Source organism: Aulonocara sp. 'chitande type north' Nkhata Bay, linkage group LG9 (genome assembly GCF_057382095.1).
Source record: "Aulonocara sp. 'chitande type north' Nkhata Bay isolate Kocher_YH1m ecotype deep benthic linkage group LG9, A_spYH_male_GT1.1, whole genome shotgun sequence".
Lineage (NCBI taxonomy): Eukaryota > Metazoa > Chordata > Actinopteri > Cichliformes > Cichlidae > Aulonocara > Aulonocara sp. 'chitande type north' Nkhata Bay.
The window spans coordinates 11,250,224-11,268,356 of record NC_141352.1 but is presented as its reverse complement, the minus strand read 5'-3'; the positions used below and the strand labels follow the sequence as shown (position 1 = coordinate 11,268,356).

General features: G+C 39.3%; 1 protein-coding gene across 1 annotated transcript; it reads left to right on the top strand.

Annotated features, from left to right (window-relative positions):
• Positions 1-2,067: 2,067 nt before the first annotated feature.
• LOC147321689 (uncharacterized) lies at positions 2,068-10,066 on the top strand. The gene is made up of 3 exons (XM_086305828.1): positions 2,068-2,216; positions 2,507-2,679; positions 7,656-10,066. The coding sequence occupies exon 3, from the start codon at positions 7,691-7,693 to the stop codon at positions 9,179-9,181; it is 1,491 nt and encodes a 496-aa protein (XP_086161954.1). The 5' UTR covers positions 2,068-2,216; positions 2,507-2,679; positions 7,656-7,690; the 3' UTR covers positions 9,182-10,066.
• Positions 10,067-18,133: the final 8,067 nt, after the last annotated feature.

Here is an 18,133-nt window from a genome sequence, read left to right as displayed (position 1 = left end):
TGATTAAAGCATTATAACAATAACAGCAGTGTCAAATTAACAAACAGTACTTCACCCAGATTTAACATACAAAGAGGGAAAAGACGAGGCTGTCCCAAAACAGGTGCCTGTACCTGTTTTAGTTAATTGCCCAACTATTGTTTAACCATATGAAGTCAAGCAATGTAAAAGGTATATCGCTAATTGGCAAAGATTTACAGATAACACAGGTAGCTGATGACACTACATTATTCCTAAAAGATGAGTATCAAATTTCTATTGCTATTGAAACAATCTCCACATTTCTTAAAGTTTCTGGATTGTACTTGAATATTCCTAAATGTGAACTTATGGCAATAAAAGAATGTTCAAAAACAGCTTTGTGTAACCTTCCAATAAAACAAGAAGTTCGTTATTTAGGTATTTGAATAACCAAAAACCAGGAAAGAAGAATTGATCAAAATTATATCTAATTCTAGTGAAACTCAAACACAGATTTACTCTGTGGCTCTTAAGAGATTTATCATTAAAAGGCAGAGTATTAAAAACTAAAGCAGATGGCATCTCTCATCCTACATACGCTGCATTGGCATTGCACCTTGATAATAAACTCATAAAAGAGGTTGATAAGTTACTTTTCAACTTTATTTGGAAAAATAGGACACACTACATTTAAAAAAACAGTTCTTATGAACTCCTGTGTCAACGGAGGACTTAATATGTTAGATTTTAACACTCTAAATAACACATTCAAAATAAATTGGTTAAAAAAAAATCTAATTACTAATCCTACATCCATTTAGATACTATATCATGTTTTCTAAGTTAGGTGGCACTGATTTTTTCCTTACTTGTAATTTTAATATTCATAAAATCCCCATAAAAACCTCTGTTTTTCATCGCCAAGCTTTTTTTTTTTTTTTAACATGGACTCTTATTTAGAAGCAGAACTTTAGTCCACACAGTTATTATATGTAGAATAACAAGGATATCTTATATAAAAGAAAATCTCTCTTCTTAGGGAGTTGGTTTAGGAATAATATTGTTTTAGTCGACCAATTATTCAATTCCAATGGTATGCTTTTTTCCTATAAAACATTTTGTCTATATTTAATAATTTAGCTGTAAATCGTGATGATTATACAAAAACATTTGGCTCAAAACCATCACAGGTTTGTATGCTTTTTAAGAATAAACCTAACATCACTTCATTCCACAGGCCGTTGGCATTTCCAATTCAAACTTTCGTTGGAAGATGTGCTTTTCTAAGCATTCTAAAAACAACAACAAATCTATCAGATCTTTATTTCAGGATAGTATAACCACAGAACCGTATGTAATTTTTTTTCTGGAACCGGTTGCCTGTGGAACGAAGTTTGGAAGACGAAGTTTTTAATTACCAACAAAGTTAAAGACATTTATTATAAATTAATACACAGAATTTACCCATCTAAAGATTATCTTCACAGCAAATTCAAATTAGACATTGATGCAAACTGCAGATTTTGTCAAAAGTGCAAGGAATCTACTATGCAGCTTTTTTGGTTTTGTAACCTTGTGCAAGACTTTTGGCCGAGATTATGTGTTTTTATCTCAGAAAATGTATTTAAAGGATTTGTACTGTTTTGGAACTATGTATTATTTGGTCTACAAAAACACCAAAGACATTTCAACATTGACAACAACAGATGTGTGATTAACTTGTTAATCTTAATGGCTAAATGTCATATTCACAAATCCAAACGTTTTGGAAGACATCCCTCTTTTTATGTATTTTCCTATGAGCTTGTGCAATATCTTAATTCAATTAAGAACTCTACTAACCCAAAAGCTATAAAAACTATGGTTGTGTGTAAAAAAAATGAAGATCCTTCAATCACTTTACTCTTTGCTTTGATCAGTTAAACTTTTCCCCCTAGCAGGTTCCCCCTGTAGGTTCTGAATAATGTTTATTTGTTTGTTTATTGTATACATTTTTTGGTAAGCATAACACCTTTAGTATAGTACTGTTTAACTCTAGTTTGTATTGTACTGATGTTTAAATAAAGGTTTGTAAAAAAAAAAGAAGAAGAAGAAGCAGCAGGGGGAGGAGACGAAGAAGAAGGAGGAGTGTGCGTACTGTGCTCTTTGCTGTGTCTTTCCGCCGTTTTAAAAATGGGCACTTTTTGAAGAACCCGCATCAAAGTATTGTGGAGAAGCGTCGTGTTAAATCTAATTGATGAACGGCAATTTGTGAGGTATGTATCGCAGCTGCGAAGACGAACGTACGTTCTCCTGTTAGGTTACAGCTGGTAGGAAGGTGCGTTCAGTGTGTCTTTGTAATTTTAAGTTTCCATATCAAACGAGATGAAACAGTTATTTCTGGATGCGCAATTGTTCGCTGAGTTTGGTAAAAATGTGTTTTTGTAAACCACGTGATGATTTAAGTCATTTAATCTTTACAGAACATGTGAGCGAGGCTAATAGAGCAATATTTTTATGTTTAGTAAACTGACGTTTCTAAATGTAACTGCTTTTATTTCATTAGTTCTGACGAGGACAGCTGAGTGATGTTGTTGGTGAGCTTGGATTAAATCATCTCTGTCCTCGTGGTGACTGACTTGGGGAGTGGAGGTCAGTGAGCCCATTGTCTCTGCTGGTCCGACTCCAACTACAAAGCCGGCCCGCTCGCCCCCTCCTGAGTCTGAGAGGAGATCCAGAGTAAGTCAGTTATAACTACACTGGTTGCTTAACTTTATCATTTTCTACAGGGTCTCTCTCTCTTAGCTCACTTTGGTTTGATTTCTGCCTTCTGTTTAGCCTCTCTGTTTGTCTGCCTCAGTACTTTAATGTTTTAAGAATAAGAATAGGAATAACTTTATTTATCCCGAGGGAAATTCTTTTGTCATGTACATGCTCAAAGCAGCAGGAGAGACAGACTTACTTTTATCATTTCAGTTAAACTCTTTGTTTCCCTTCATATGAAGGTGATGTCTGTGGAGTGATCTATGTGGAGATTGTGGGAAATACACATGTTGCAGTATTTCAATAAGTGTCAATAAATCAAGAAGCAAAATAATATTTAAACTAAAACACATTAAAAGAAGTGTTTTGCTTGTAACTGCATACGTTCCTGCACAGGGGCGGTTAGAACAGGATGTACTCAGGATGTGGCATACACGATCACGGGCCTCATAACGAACAACAGGAAACAGCTGGGGGTGAAAGGGTCTCGAAACTGCATTCTAAGTGTTGTAAAAAGCAGATGCAGCTAACTGTCGCTGATGCATGATATGTAACTTGCTCATGCATCTCGGGTGTGTACAACCCTTTAAATAAAGAAGTTCTCGTGCTTCCTCTTTTTCTCAGGGTTCCTGGGCTGTTGACCTGGTATTTTCAGTTCTTGTTCATTGTTTATCCTCTGCATGTTCTACTTCCTGTTTTATTGTGTTAGCCTTACTCTGTGCATTATGTTCTAGCTCCCTTCCCATTTATCATTAGTTCATTATGCTCAGCTGTTCTCTCACCTGTCTCTAGTCACTCATTTTTCAGCCTGTGTATTTATGTTCCTCAGTTCCACCAGTCCAGTGTCGTGTCATTGATGTTATGTTGTCGTTCCCGTCTGTGTTCAGTTATTTAGCCAGCCACTCAGTCTTTCAGTCAGCTAGTCAGTCTTGCCGTTGCTGCTTTGTCCATTCACTCGCACCAATAAATCCTCTTTGTTCTGCACCATGAGTCCTGCGTTTGGGTCATCTCTTCCACGCCTCCACACATCTGTGAGATCTACCCGACTACACTGAGGGTGGTATCGTGTATGTCTCCCACATATGTGCTTAATACATAATTGTTGTGTACTGGACCTGATCTGAGTATTGGTTGTTTGTTCTCAGCCCAACATAAAACAATCGGGACAAGAGGCTCAGCATGACCTCATTAAAAATCCACTTTTCTTCTTTCATATTCTTTCTGACGTCTTTTCTTGTGTAAGCTGCTAACTCTTGTGATGGAGATTTCTTTATTTTATGTGTTGATCATATGTTTTGACAAAATGACTTTAGTAATATCTATAGTACATTTTGTGTGGCTTTGTTCTACATACAGGAAAACATCAAATATGTATTTCACAGGTTATTCCACACACAGATGGGTATTGTGAGTGAGTTGGACTGAAACTCCCAGGCACCATGAGACATTAGGCAGATAGTGAGACTCCTTCTCCTTATCTCCAGGGAGGAGGTGTTGAGATGAAAATATTTGAAGTGCCTCAATTCTATGCTTTATATTAACTAAAATGCCATATAAGCATATAGTGTAATATTAAGTGGCCCTGAAAAATAAAGACATTAGACTACGTGTCCTTGAGGGGTAGAAAGCTGTAGACCAGCGGTCACCAACCTTTTTTGCACCACGGACCGGTTTATGCCCGACAATATTTTCACAGACCGGCCTTTAAGGTGTTGCAGATAAATACAACACAGTACTATTTAGATACAGAAACGTTTATATAATTATTTAGCCTTGTTGCACAAACATGCCTGCATAACTTAATAAATATAGAATTTGAAAAGTAACAAATGGTATCTAAAAAGATACACTAGCTACTAGATACATGTTCTGAAGAGTTTTGGCAAATAACCATTTGACATGTGCGTCTCACCTGCTCTTGTTCCATCTCTGTTCTGTCCTCATTCTCCTCTCCATCTCTCTCTCTGTTCCTCTCTCTCCCTCTTTGTGCTGACAATCAAGCCAAACACCAACATCATCAAATATACAGTTGAAACCAGATATTTATATACCCTTAAGATAAAAAAAAAGATTTTTTTAATTGTAACATCAAATCAGACTAAATGTTTATTTTTATAGATCGATAAATATAAAAAAACATATTTGTTAACTTTAAGAGTAAAGAGAGAAACTATCTGTATTTCTTAATTGCAAATGGCACCAAATTGTATTCAAAATTGAGCCACACTTATGGAGCTCCACAATTATTTTCCTGGTGTTTTGGTTGACATCTCTTGATTTTCCCATGTCAAAGAAACAGGATCTGTGTTTTGCCTTATATGGATCCACAGGTGTGCCACCAATTTTCTCACATGGACTCTACGAACCAATCAGAAGCTTCTTCAGCTCAGAATAGAATCGTCTGGAGTTTTCTTATTAATTAACAATAAACTTAGTGCATATGTGCTCCTAAATTTGATGAAAGTGATAAAAAACAGAAAGCTCTGTCTCTCTTTATTCTGACATTTAACTAATTTAAAATATATTTCAATATTTATTTATCTAAAACAAAACAAGTTTACTCTAAATTGATTTTTAACAGTAAAATTTTTTTTTTATGTTTTCTCCCTAAAGTGTATCTAAATATCTGGTTTTAACTAGAGATGGACCGATCCGATATTACGTATCGGTATCGGTCCGATACTGACCTAAATTACTGGATCGGATATCGGAGAAAAATAAAAAATGTAATCCGATCCATTAAATATCACGAAAGCACCTCACAAAACTTGCAACACGCCGTAACTCACCTCAGAACGTTAGCACGTCGGAGCAGTATGCATCACGTGATAGAGCGGCTGTGGCATGCAGGACCTGTCGGTGGTCTGGATAGCATGTGGAGCTTCGCTAGCAACCTGGCATTTCATCTCCGACAAAGTTATGTAAAGCAAGTGTGTAAGTCCATCTCTGAATGTTTGTAAAGCATTCCCACGTTAAGCTTAATAACCGATATATGGAGCGACTGCCTCTTCTCTCTCTCACCCTCTCTTGCTGCTACTTCAATCATGAAACTGCTTAATGATCAGCTGATCGGCTTTTCTGTCGCGACTCCGTCTCTCTGGTTTGTTTTTGGCCCACTTTGCACCAGAAAGAGGAAACCAGCGGCTGAACAACAGCAGCACGTTAAAGCTAGATAAGCTGTTGTTAGAATGTATTTAATATTACTTTCTACTCGAGGATCTTTTTCTACGTAGCTGACGCTGGTAACTGTCCAGGGGCGGATCTAGCAAAGTTTAGCCAGGGGGGCCGATAGGGCATTAACAGGGAAAAGGGGGCATAAAGACATACTTTTATTTCTGATTCTCATTTAAAATGTCTAGCTTTTAATAAATAATTATCTGACACCCAAAGTTTTATTCTGATGTAAAATATATAGAAGTCCAATACTGTATATAGTAACTATTAATTCTAATATACCCTAGTAAGCTATAGTGCTTTTTCCTTTGGGAAGGTACCATCTGTGCAGTCTGCAGTTCTGTTGAAGAAAGATGTTGAATCTATTTAATATTTCTTGAAAAATAATTTATTTCTGTGCATTTTTTTCACACTGCATCAAATTAAGGTTGATTACGTCGATTAAGCATCATGAGGTGGAGCGTGAGGGGTGGTTCCCTATTTTTTTATTTTTTTATTTTTGTTGTTGCTGGGAGTTGGAACCCTATTAGTTAGGTTGCTTAATATTTACGCTAAGTACTCTTTAAAATACCAGAATAGGGAGGATGGTGTAGGTTTAAGTTTATTAGATTGATCAGTATTGCTGAACTATGAAATATTTTTTTTGCATACAGGTATAACAGAATAGCTTTAGTGTTGTTGTTGTTTTAAACTTGATTATGAACTTATACAAAATGCAGCAAGATATTTAAAAAAAAACAGTTTTATTGATTAAAAAATACTATATCGGATTCATATCGGTATCGGCAGATATCCAAATTTATGATATCGGTATCGGTATCGGACATAAAAAAGTGGTATCGTGCCATCTCTAGTTTTAACTGTGAATATACTGCTGTGTATTGAAATTCCTCTTGTTTGGCATAGAATTATATTGAACAACATACACAGCATAATCAATAAGATAACATCTACCTAAGTTTTTTTCTTTGAAAGACGCCCCTTATGTCCATTGTTGTGTTCATCCGTACATAACTAAAAACGATTTAGAGTTATTTATTTAGCCGTGGAGGGTAACAACTAAAAATATGGAATAAACACACATGTAAGCTAAGACTCTCTAAAAAGAAAAACAGCATTGTTGTTCTGCTTTTCATTTTGCCATTTGTTGATTCACTCGAAGAGTGAGAAGCGTAATATGGGCCAAGTAATCAGTTTGATATCAATCTTTGGTGATACACCGTCATATTTACATTATTTGTACAATACGAGTGATTTGCTTTGGTACCTGGTTAAACTTAAGCTTTGCTCTGTCTGCAGCAAGCTTGCAGGCAGCAGCTTCTCCCCCCTCGCTCACATGCGTAACTGCTGTCCTCAGCTAGTACCTGAGCTCGGGTCCTACCAAAATTAGGGGGAATTTACGACGGTGTGCAATGTGCTTCGAATGTTGTGTGTTGTTTTTGACAAGACCAAGAAAAAAGTCAGTCGAGACCAAGACCACGTAAAAGTTGTCTCAAGACGTCCAACTCTACTGGTACCTAAAAAAAAAAGAAGATTTATACATGACGCACGTGAAAAGACCTAGGAAAACCGAGTTGACAATAAAAACGATAACAAAATAATGCTGAAAACCGATAAATGAGCTCACTTCAAATATTTACCACAGCATAGCGTCCCCAGGCACCTGAGACGTTTGGCAGATGGTGAAACTGTTTATCTTTGTGAGGTAAGAGGGGGCACTTGTGGATGAGCTGAAGGTATAGACCTGATGTCACTGTTTGGGTTCTTTGTCATTACAGGAGAAAGAAGTGAAAGCAGGCCCAAACCTCAGCACATGGATGACATCAACCAAAAACATCCAGCACCAGAAAGTAAAGATGAGCCAGCGGCGATCCCTGTGGAAAAGACTTTTCCTGCTATGAAGCAGCTCAGAAGACGCAAGTGCGCCAACAGGGAGGAGAGAAGCTTGAGCTGTGATCAGTGTGGAAAGACCTTTACTCAGATTGGTAGCTTAAAATCACATCAGCTGATCCACACCGGTGGGAAACCATTCAGCTGTGATCAGTGTGGAAAGTCTTTTACTCAGATTGGTCACTTGAAATCACATCAATTGATCCACACCGGTGTGAAACCATTTAGCTGTGAGCAGTGTGGGAAGTCTTTTACTCAAATTGGTAGCTTGAAATCACATCAGCTAATCCACACCGGTGTGAAACCATTCAGCTGTGATCAGTGTGAAAAGTCTTTTACTCAGATTGGTAGCTTAAAATCACATCAGCGGATCCACACCGGTGTGAAACCATTTAGCTGTGATCAGTGTGGAAAGTCTTTTACTCAGATTGGTAACTTGAAATCACATCAGCGGATCCACACCGGTGTGAAACCATTCAGCTGTGATCAGTGTGGAAAGACCTTTACTCAGATTTGTAACATGAAATCACATCAGTTGATCCACGCCGATGTGAAACCATTCAGCTGTCATCAGTGTGGAAAGACCTTTACTCATAGATCCAGCTTAAAAGAACATCAGGTTGTCCACAGCAAAGTTAAACCATTCAGCTGTGATCAGTGTGGGAAGACCTTTGCTCTGAGATGCATCTTAAAACAACATCAGGTCGTCCACACTGAATTTAAAGCTTTCAACTGTGATCAGTGTGGAAAGTCTTTTACTCAGATTGGTAGCTTGAAATCACATCAGCTGATCCATACCGGTGTGAAACCATTCAGCTGTGATCAGTGTGGAAAGTCTTTTACTCATATGTGTAACTTGAAATCACATCAGCTGATCCATACCGGTGTGAAACCATTTAGCTGTGATCAGTGTGGAAAGTCTTTTACACAGGTTAGTAGCTTGAAATCACATCAGCTGATCCATACCGGTGTGAAACCATTCAGCTGTGATCAGTGTGGAAAGTCTTTTACTCAGATTGGTAACTTGAAATCACATCAGCTGATCCACACGGGGGTGAAACCATTCAGCTGTGATCAGTGTGGAAAGTCTTTTACTCAGATTGGTAGCTTGAAATCACATCAGCGGATCCACACCGGTGTGAAACCATTCAGCTGTGAGCAGTGTGGGAAGACCTTTACTCATAGATCCAGCTTAAAAACACATCAGGTCGTCCACACTGAATTTAAAGCTTTCAACTGTGATCAGTGTGGAAAGTCTTTTACTCAAAAAGGTCACTTAGAGAGACATTATATGATCCATGTTGGAGTTAAATCATTTATCTGTGATCAGTGTGGAAAGTCTTTTACTGGGATTGATAGGTTAAAAATGCATCAGCGCATCCACAGTGGAGAGAAACCTTTCAGCCGTGACTAGTGCGGAAAATCTTTTACTGGCATTTGTCACTTAAAATCACATCAGCTCATCCACTCTGGTACTAAAAAATTTGTATGTGGTCACTGTGGAAAGGCTTAAACTCAAAAGAAGGGCTTAAAATCACATCGGCTCATCCAGTATGGAGTTAAATCATTTGTATGTGGTCAGTGTGGAAAGTCTTTCATCCATAACAAAAGTCTATTGAGGCATCAAAAGACCCACAAAGTGTCCTCCTGTGAGAAAAGGGGCAGACCAATGGGACATTACCCTGACAGGGTTCATTTGAACACAGTGGGAGAAACAGGAGTTTGAACAAAAGTTCTTCTGGATGCTGCGTCAAACTTAAAAAGCTTGAGATCAGGCCTCACAGAATCGCAGCTTGTGTTCCATTTTGTTTCATGCATTTAATTGACTGGTGCATCTTTGTTGTCTTATATTTTGGCAAAAGTTTAGCAAGTTAAACTTCACTGGCTGTGTCCACAAACAGCATACAGACTCAACATTATTCCCATCTTCTGATAACAAGAAAAGGCTAAATGTCAGAACAGTTCACCTTCTGGGTCAAACTATCAGATCCGTTACTGTTTATTTGGCCATTCATCGTGAGGTAATTATCAGTGTCACTGCTGTGCCACTTCTGTTGCAGCTTACCAATGTGCAATGTGTTTTCATTAGTCCCTGTTGTCTTACAGGATGTGAGTCTGTTTTGATTCATGAAGAGACAAACCATGTTTTTTTTTTTTTTATGTTGCACTGAAAATATTATTACTGTAAGTCGTAAATGTCTGTCATTTAACCAGGCAATATGTAAACACATTTACTTTATCCTATGAATAAAATGAATTAAGATGTAACGCATCTTTCTTATTGTCTGAAAAATTGCAGCCTGCGGTCCCAGCTGACTGTAACTTAGGTGTGGTGCCACCTTCTGGCAACACCATGGAGAATGTTTGTGGACCGTTTTGACCTTTTGATTCTTGTGTCTGGTCTTTTTGTGGGTCCCTATTCGCTTTAACAGCATCTCCAAGGATTTCAAACACAGATTCCTGCATCCTCAGGACATGTGGATTTGCTGAGGACACAATTTCTTTGAAGGAAGTACAGGAGATTAAAAGGATTTAATATAAAACACAGTAAAGATAAGGTTTATAGGGTATAATCAACGTAACGTTACAGGAAAAAAGTAGGCACAATTGAAAAGACAGAAATTATTATAGTATATAGAGACTAGTTGGACAATGTAGAAGAAGCAATTGAAGTCAAAGAGAAGAAGATTGTTGGGTCTGTGTTTCCACAAGCTCCGCTAGTCTAGGGACTTATTCATCATGAGGAAAACAAGACAGTCAGCGATCGATCGATTTGCTTGCAAAGGAGGCCTCATCGGTATCTACCACAAAATGACCCCAAATCCGGCCTCCGCTTGCTGCCTTTTATTGCAAAAGCGCCTCCCACCGTAAACCCGCCAAATGGTTCTAAAACAAGACACTATGTGTCTGTATGTGTAAACATCTGTATGCATGTGCAAGAACGCGTGTGTGTGTGTGTGTGTGTGTGTGTGTGTGTGTGTGTGTATCCATGACTTCCTGCTCACCAAAAGGATCATAAAAGCAGGAAACAACATCACAAGGAACAGATCTTCCAGAGAGAGTGCATCTGCAATAAAACCTCCCCCAGCACAGAGTGGGTGGAGACGTGGTCAGGATCAAAGGACTGGCTTGATCCTATAGATTGAACTAAGACCTAACAAATTTAAGAAACACAATGACAACATTCAACAATTAGACTTAAAGATATACAGTGGGGCAAAAAAGTATTTAGTCAGCCACCGATTGTGCAAGTTCCCCCACTTAAAATGATGACAGAGGTCAGTAATTTGCACCAGAGGTACACTTCAACTGTGAGAGACAGAATGTGAAAAAAAAAAAATCCATGAATCCACATGGTAGGATTTGTAAAGAATTTATTCGTAAATTAGGGTGGAAAATAAGTGATTGGTGGTAATTGGTGGCAACAGTAGCAAGGCTGTTCATGCGGCCTCCCGCAGGTCCAGCAGCAGCAGCAAAACAGTTCAGGCAGCCTGCCACGGGTCCAGCAGCAGTGAAACAGTCTAGGCGGCCTGCTATGAGACCAGTGGCAGCAACGTTGCAGCTCAGGCAGTGACAACATAACGGCTCTGGTGGCTCTCAACAGCTCCTTAGCTGTTGGCCTGGAAAGTGGCCGGTGATTATGGGTCTTGGCTGATGGCTGGTGTTTTGCTGATAGACTTGGAAGCAGCGGTGCAGACCGTGCTGGATGAGGACGCGGCCAATCTCAAAGCATACTTTTCTGTCTACAGTTTTGGTGAAAGTTGTCTACTTGCAGGCCCACCTTGATTTTAACAAGATCTCGGAAAAATTCCAATATATTTTTAAATCACTAAATTGCACTGAGACTGCACTTTTAAGGATTTTTAATTATATTCTTTTAACTTTGGAATCCGGCAGCTGTCATGTATTTAATATATATTGCCCCTGTTGCCCTGGCAACAGACTTTAGAAAGGAGAAGTAAAGAAAAGAGGAAGTTCAGTGCAGAGCTGCACTGGAAATCTGACACAAAGAAAGAGGAACTGAGTAAACTGAGGGTGTGTGTGTGACGTAGCCAAACTAGACACATACAGTTTCATCTTATGATTTTTTCAGAGGTGTGGGTGCATGATAGCGCCTAACAGCTCCCCATTCCCGGGAATGCAAAATAAAGATCACTTTTTGAGTTAGACCACTTTGAGCCCGCCAAAAGAATGCAAGGAACCAAATTTAATACAGCCCTGCTGCCCTTTTATTGTTGGTCCTGTCAGCAGCTTTTGACACGGTCAACCATGACATCCTGTAATCACAGCTAGAATTTCATCCTGGACTAAAAGGATGTGCCCTCCAGTGGTTTCTGCCCTACTTGTCAGGAAGGTCTTTTTACATTAATATTGGCCTGGGGGAGATATAGGAGAGGTGGAGGAAGATCTCAGCCTTGGTGTCTATTGTCTTGTGTAGTCTGGAAGATGAGTTGATGACAGGTTGGGTGCAGTTTTCTCTGTGGTGGGGTCAGGTGGGCTGTCCCGGACTCTGTGGGGCCGGGCGGCGCTGCTGGGCCCAGGGAGGCATCCCCCTGGTGGGTTGCAGTGTATGGTATCCATACTCTGCAACCCACCAGGGGGATGCCTACCGGGTTCAGCGGAGGTGCTGGGCCCAGGGAGGGGCCACTTGCCCCTTCCTTCACTCCCCATCTCCAGCTGCCTCCCTCTTCTCGCTCCACCACAATCACCCACACATGCAGGGCCTTGGGGTAAAGGTGTGTCACCAGGGTGCATCCCCCCCCCTTCTGTCCCCTTCCGGCTGCCTGTGTCTCAATTTTATCCCACAACTTAGACATTCACATTACTCACACTCTCATAACACATACATATAGGATCTTGGGGGTGGGCACGCTACACGGCATCCAGAAGACCATCAGGGTGTACACCTCACCTCTTGCCCACCTGTCAACTTTAAATACACATAGACATTGAGGGCTATCAGGAGGGGCTATGCGCTTACCTGCTGCTCTCTGGCAGGTAGCTCAATGCCCTCCTGGGTTTAAATGCACCTTAGAACACACATGCATCAACACTACGTATGAGTGGGCAGAGAGAGATTTGGAGTCTTCTCACACCCCCGTTCTCTGCAACCTGCTGGAGCGGGGGGGCTAGGAGGATGAGTTGGCCGTCCAATTGGGGTCTGGAGTGTGGGGCCTCCCTGCAGCTGCGGAGTCGGGGCGGTCTGCTTCTCTGCTTAAACCCCAGGGAAGAGGGTGTCACCACCTGTGCCTGGGTGCAGTTTCCACCTCCAAGGCAAGAGTACCTAGACCTGGGGTATAGAGTACGCTTGGGGAGTGTGATTGTGTGTAATGTGTCTATTTATGTCTGTCTCCACGTTGGGTGAGTGTTGAGTAATCGCGTATGAGAGCATGAGGGTGGGAATGGATGTTTGTATCTGTGTGTGCCTGTATGTCTGTGTCGATATGTCAGGTCGGATATCAGATGCCACCTGTCTAGGAACATCTCAGGCCCTCCATGGTTTGGAGGCCTATCTCCCCCCACCACTTCCCCTGCCGGTGGAAGATCCCCTCAGACATCAGTGCATTGGTGGTTCTTTGTGTCCGGGGATGGGCGTCCAGGTACACACCGGCTCACTCCTGGTGGCTGCTTGTCGGGTCCTGGAGCCTGGGGCTTTTCTTTCACCCAATCATGTCTGTCCCGTGTGTAGCAAGTGAAAATAAAATAAAATAAACAATAAAAGCAAAGGTGAATCAAATACACCAATACGGCAAGGTGGGATGGTCCATTTGGTAAAGTAAATCTGCTGGGCATCTTCCTTTGCCTTTAGACAATAATTCTGATGGCAAAAGAACCAAACAGGACAGGCAGGGAAAAAAAGCAAAATATATGGGCCCCTAGCTCTAAAATAGCACCTCTTAAATATGTTGTACCTCCAGGCTCTTTTTTGGGTCCTGCCCTGTTTGCACTGTATTTGTTGTCATTGGGTTCCAACTTTTCGCGTTACAACATTTTATTCCACTGCTTTGCTGATGATTTCTAGATTTATCTGCCTTTAAAAGCAGGGTCACACCGTCCACAGCTTTTATTACGCTGCCTTGATGACATCAAACAGTGGATGTCTATAAAATTTCTACAGCTAAACCAAAACAAAACTGAAGTTATCATTGTCGGCAACATTGTCAATAATCACATCAATAGCACTCTGCCCCCTTTCCTCCAACTATAAGACACACATAAAAAACCTACCTTGTCTACCTCGATGTTTTTTTTTTAAATTGAATAAGCAGGTGAGTACAGTAGTCCAGTCCTGCTTCTTTCAGTTAAGACAGCTAGCCAAGGTAACACCGTACCTCCCCGCGAATGTCTTCGAACGTGTCATTCACCTTTTCCTTACTTGCAGATTGGACTACTGCAATTCATTGTATTTTGGTCTCAACCAGGCCTCCATTCATCGTCTTCTGATGGTCCAAAATGCAGGTACTCACCTGCTAACTGGTACCAAACAGAGAGAGCATATAAACCCACTTTTATTTTACCTACACTGGCTTCCTGTCTCCTACAGGATCCAACTAAAACTTTTACTTTTTGTTTTTAAGTCACTCAACGCCAAAGTCCCCTCTGACCTGTCTGAGCTCCTTTGTGTTTATGCTCCAGGAAAAACCATGTGTAGTCACTCAAGGTTAATGCTGCACATCCCACAGACTAATCTCAAATCTCTGCCATCTCTGTGGCAGGTCCCAGACTTTAGAATAGTCTTCTCTTAGATGTTAGATCTTCACAAACACTTGATGAATTTAAATCACTACTAAAGAAACAGTTTTATGCCCTGGCTTTTAACACACGGTCCCCCCCTCTTTTGGTGGTCCTCATCGGGTCCTCGTACTCTGGGGTCTCTGGATGTCTGGGGCCTGGATCTCCTCCATACCTGCTTCATGCCTTGGGGGACGGGGCTATGGCTCCCCACACTCCCTAGCAGATCGTTACATGGAGAAACCTTTGGAATACAAGCATGCTGATCCACACAGGTGTGCACACAGGTGTACACACGGGTGTTCACTAGTTTATTGTGATGGTGCTGCATTTATCATGTTGCCCTTTTTTTTTGTTTTCTCTTCTGTTTTTTTTCTCCATACAGGTGATCCAGGTGTTTTGTTTGTTTTTCTTTCTTTCTTCCCCCCTTCTCACCGTCTCTTCTCCCCTTTGGTTTTCTTTCTCTCCCTCTCTTTCTTTCATTCTTTCTCCCTGTCCTATCCCCCAGTCATGTCTGTCCCGTTTGTAGCAACCGAAAATAAAATAAATACATAATTATAATAAAGGTCAATCAAATGGACCAATATGGCAAGGCCATGATGATCCACTTGGTAAAATAAATCCGCTTGGCATCTTTCTTGGCCTTAAGACAACAATTCTGATGGGTAAAGATCCAAATGGGACAACAACAACAACAACAACAAAAAGAATCTTCTAAATAACTCATGAAAGAATAAAGTTACGTTGAAACCAAAGGAAAAAAAAGTTTATGGACATTGAGAAGAGGGTTGAGAATAATGAAATGCTTACACAGAAATGTGACGAATACATTTCTGAAGTTGAACGCTACAACCGCTTTTCCTTTTCTGCCAGCAGAAAAGGAAAAGCTTCCCAAGATCTTAGACATTGCTCATCGAGTGGGGAAACCTAAACAAAATTACCGGAAACCCTTAGGGATCATCATCCAGTTCATGGATTGAAAGCTGCCAAGAACAATCCTTTCCTTCAAAATAATCATCTGCGGTTCACTGAAAACCTGATGAGAGAGGACAAAGAAAACAGACTGAAGCTGTGGCCCATTATAAAGAAAGCACGTGAAGAAGGGAAATCTGCTTACTTTGTTCAAGCAATGTAAAAGGCATATCGCTAATAGGCAAAGATTTACTCATAACACAGTTAGCGGATGAAACTACATTATTCCTAAAAGATGAGTATCAAATTTCTATTGCTATTGAAACAATCTCAACATTTCTTAAAGTTTCTGGATTGTACTTGAATATTCCTAAATGTGAACTTATGGCAATAAAAGAATGTTCAAAAACAGCTTTGTGTAACCTTCCAATAAAACAAGAAGTTCGTTATTTAGGTATTTGAATAACCAAAAACCAGGAAAGAAGAATTGATCAAAATTCTATCTTATTCTAGTGAAACTCAAACACAGATTTACTCAGTGGCTCTTAAGAGATTTATCATTAAAAGGCAGAGTATTAAAAACTAAAGCAGATGCATCTGCTTTAGTTTGCATCTCTCGTCTTATTATGCTGCATTGGCATTTTACCTTGATAATAAAATCATAAAAGAGGTTGATAAGTTACTTTTCAACTTTACTTGGAAAAATAGGACACACTACATTAAAAAAACAGTTCTTATGAACTCCTGTGTCAATGGAGGACTTACTGTGTTAGATTCTGACACTTGTGGGATTATAATATTACCTTATGCCATGTTAGACCCCTAATTAAAGATTGTGAATTATTATGTAGCTTTAGTTTGCATTATTCTCCTGAATTAGAAGAAGCTGATAACTATTACATTTGTTAAACCGATTTGCATTACATTAGACTGCTGATTTATTGTGAATGAATGATATTGTTTTATGATGCATTATACTGCTGAGTTATAAGAAATACTGTTCGCAGAAAGTCATCGCCTTATTTGTCTGATTAGAAGAGAACAGAATATACTGGAGTTTTCTGCCCCATCTCAGCAGGAGCAGATAAACAGGGAGCCAAGGTCGTAGCTTAGGCGCTGTGTGAGAGAAAGCATGTGAATGTTTAGGCTTTTATGATAAGGTGGGGGCCACTAGAGGCTATAAGAGTTTGATCAATGCTCCACCATTTTGAGATCTGATGCTGTCTGCGTACGGTGTCCATCTCCCACGCGTGTGATCATTAAAATCATCGTTTGACTCAACCCGGCCGGACCAGTGTTGTTATTTTGGTTTTCCTCTTGTATCCATCCCCAATATTTGAATCCATAACACACTCTTAATAACACATTCAAAATAAATTGGTTAAAAAAATCGAATTACTAATTCTACATCCATTTGGAATACTATATATACCTATGTACATGTTTTCTAAGTTAGGTGGTGCTGATTTTTTCCTTACTTGTAATTTTAATATTCATAAAATCCCCATAAAAACCTCTGTTTTTCATCGCCAAGCTTTTTTTTTTTTTAACATGGACTCTTATATAGAAGCAGAACTTTAGTCCACACAGTTATTATATGTAGAATAACAAGGATATCTTATATAAAAGAAAATCTCTCTTCTTAGGGAGTTGGTTTAGGAATAATATTGTTTTAGTCGACCAATTATTCAATTCCAATGGTATGCTTTTTTCCTATAAAACATTTTGTCTATATTTAATAATTTAGCTGTAAATCGTGATGATTATACAAAAACATTTGGCTCAAAACCATCACAGGTTTGTATGCTTTTTAAGAATAAACCTAACATCACTTCATTCCACAGGCCGTTGGCATCTTTATTATAAACTTTCGTTGGAAGATGTGCTTTTCTAAGCATTCTAAAAACAACAACAAATCTATCAGATCTTTATTTCAGGATAGTATAACCACAGAACCGTATGTAATTTTTTTTCTGGAACCGGTTGCCTGTCGATATTATGTGGAACGAAGTTTGGAAGACGAAGTTTTTAATTACCAACAAAGTTAAAGACATTTATTATAAATGAATACACAGAATTTACCCATCTAAAGATTATCTTCAAAGCAAATTCAAATTAGACATTGATGCAAACTGCAGATTTTGTCAAAAGTGCAAGGAATCTACTATGCAGCTTTTTTGGTTTTGTAACCTTGTGCAAGACTTTTGGCCGAGATTATGTGTTTTTATCTCAGAAAATGTATTTAAAGGATTTGTACTGTTTTGGAACTATGTATTATTTGGTCTACAAAAACACCAAAGACATTTCAACATTGACAACAGATGTGTGATTAACTTGTTAATCTTAATGGCTAAATGTCATATTCACAAATCCAAACGTTTTGGAAGACATCCCTCTTTTTATGTATTTTCCTATGAGCTTGTGCAATATCTTAATTCAATTAAGAACTCTACTAACCCAAAAGCTATAAAAACTATGGTTGTGTGTAAAAAAAATGAAGATCCTTCAATCACTTTACTCTTTGCTTTAATCAGTTAAACTTTTCCCCCTAGCAGGTTCCCCCTGTAGGTTCTGAATAATGTTTATTTGTTTGTTTATTGTATACATTTTTTGTAAGCATAACACCTTTAGTATAGTACTGTTTAACTCTAGTTTGTATTGTACTGATGTTTAAATAAAGGTTTGTAAAAAAAAAAGAAAAGAAGAAGAAGCAGCAGGGGGA

Coding starts and splice junctions, on each gene's coding strand:
- LOC147321689 (XM_086305828.1), top strand. CDS start 7,691: ATGGATGACATCAACCAAAAACATCCAGCACCAGAAAGTAAAGATGAG.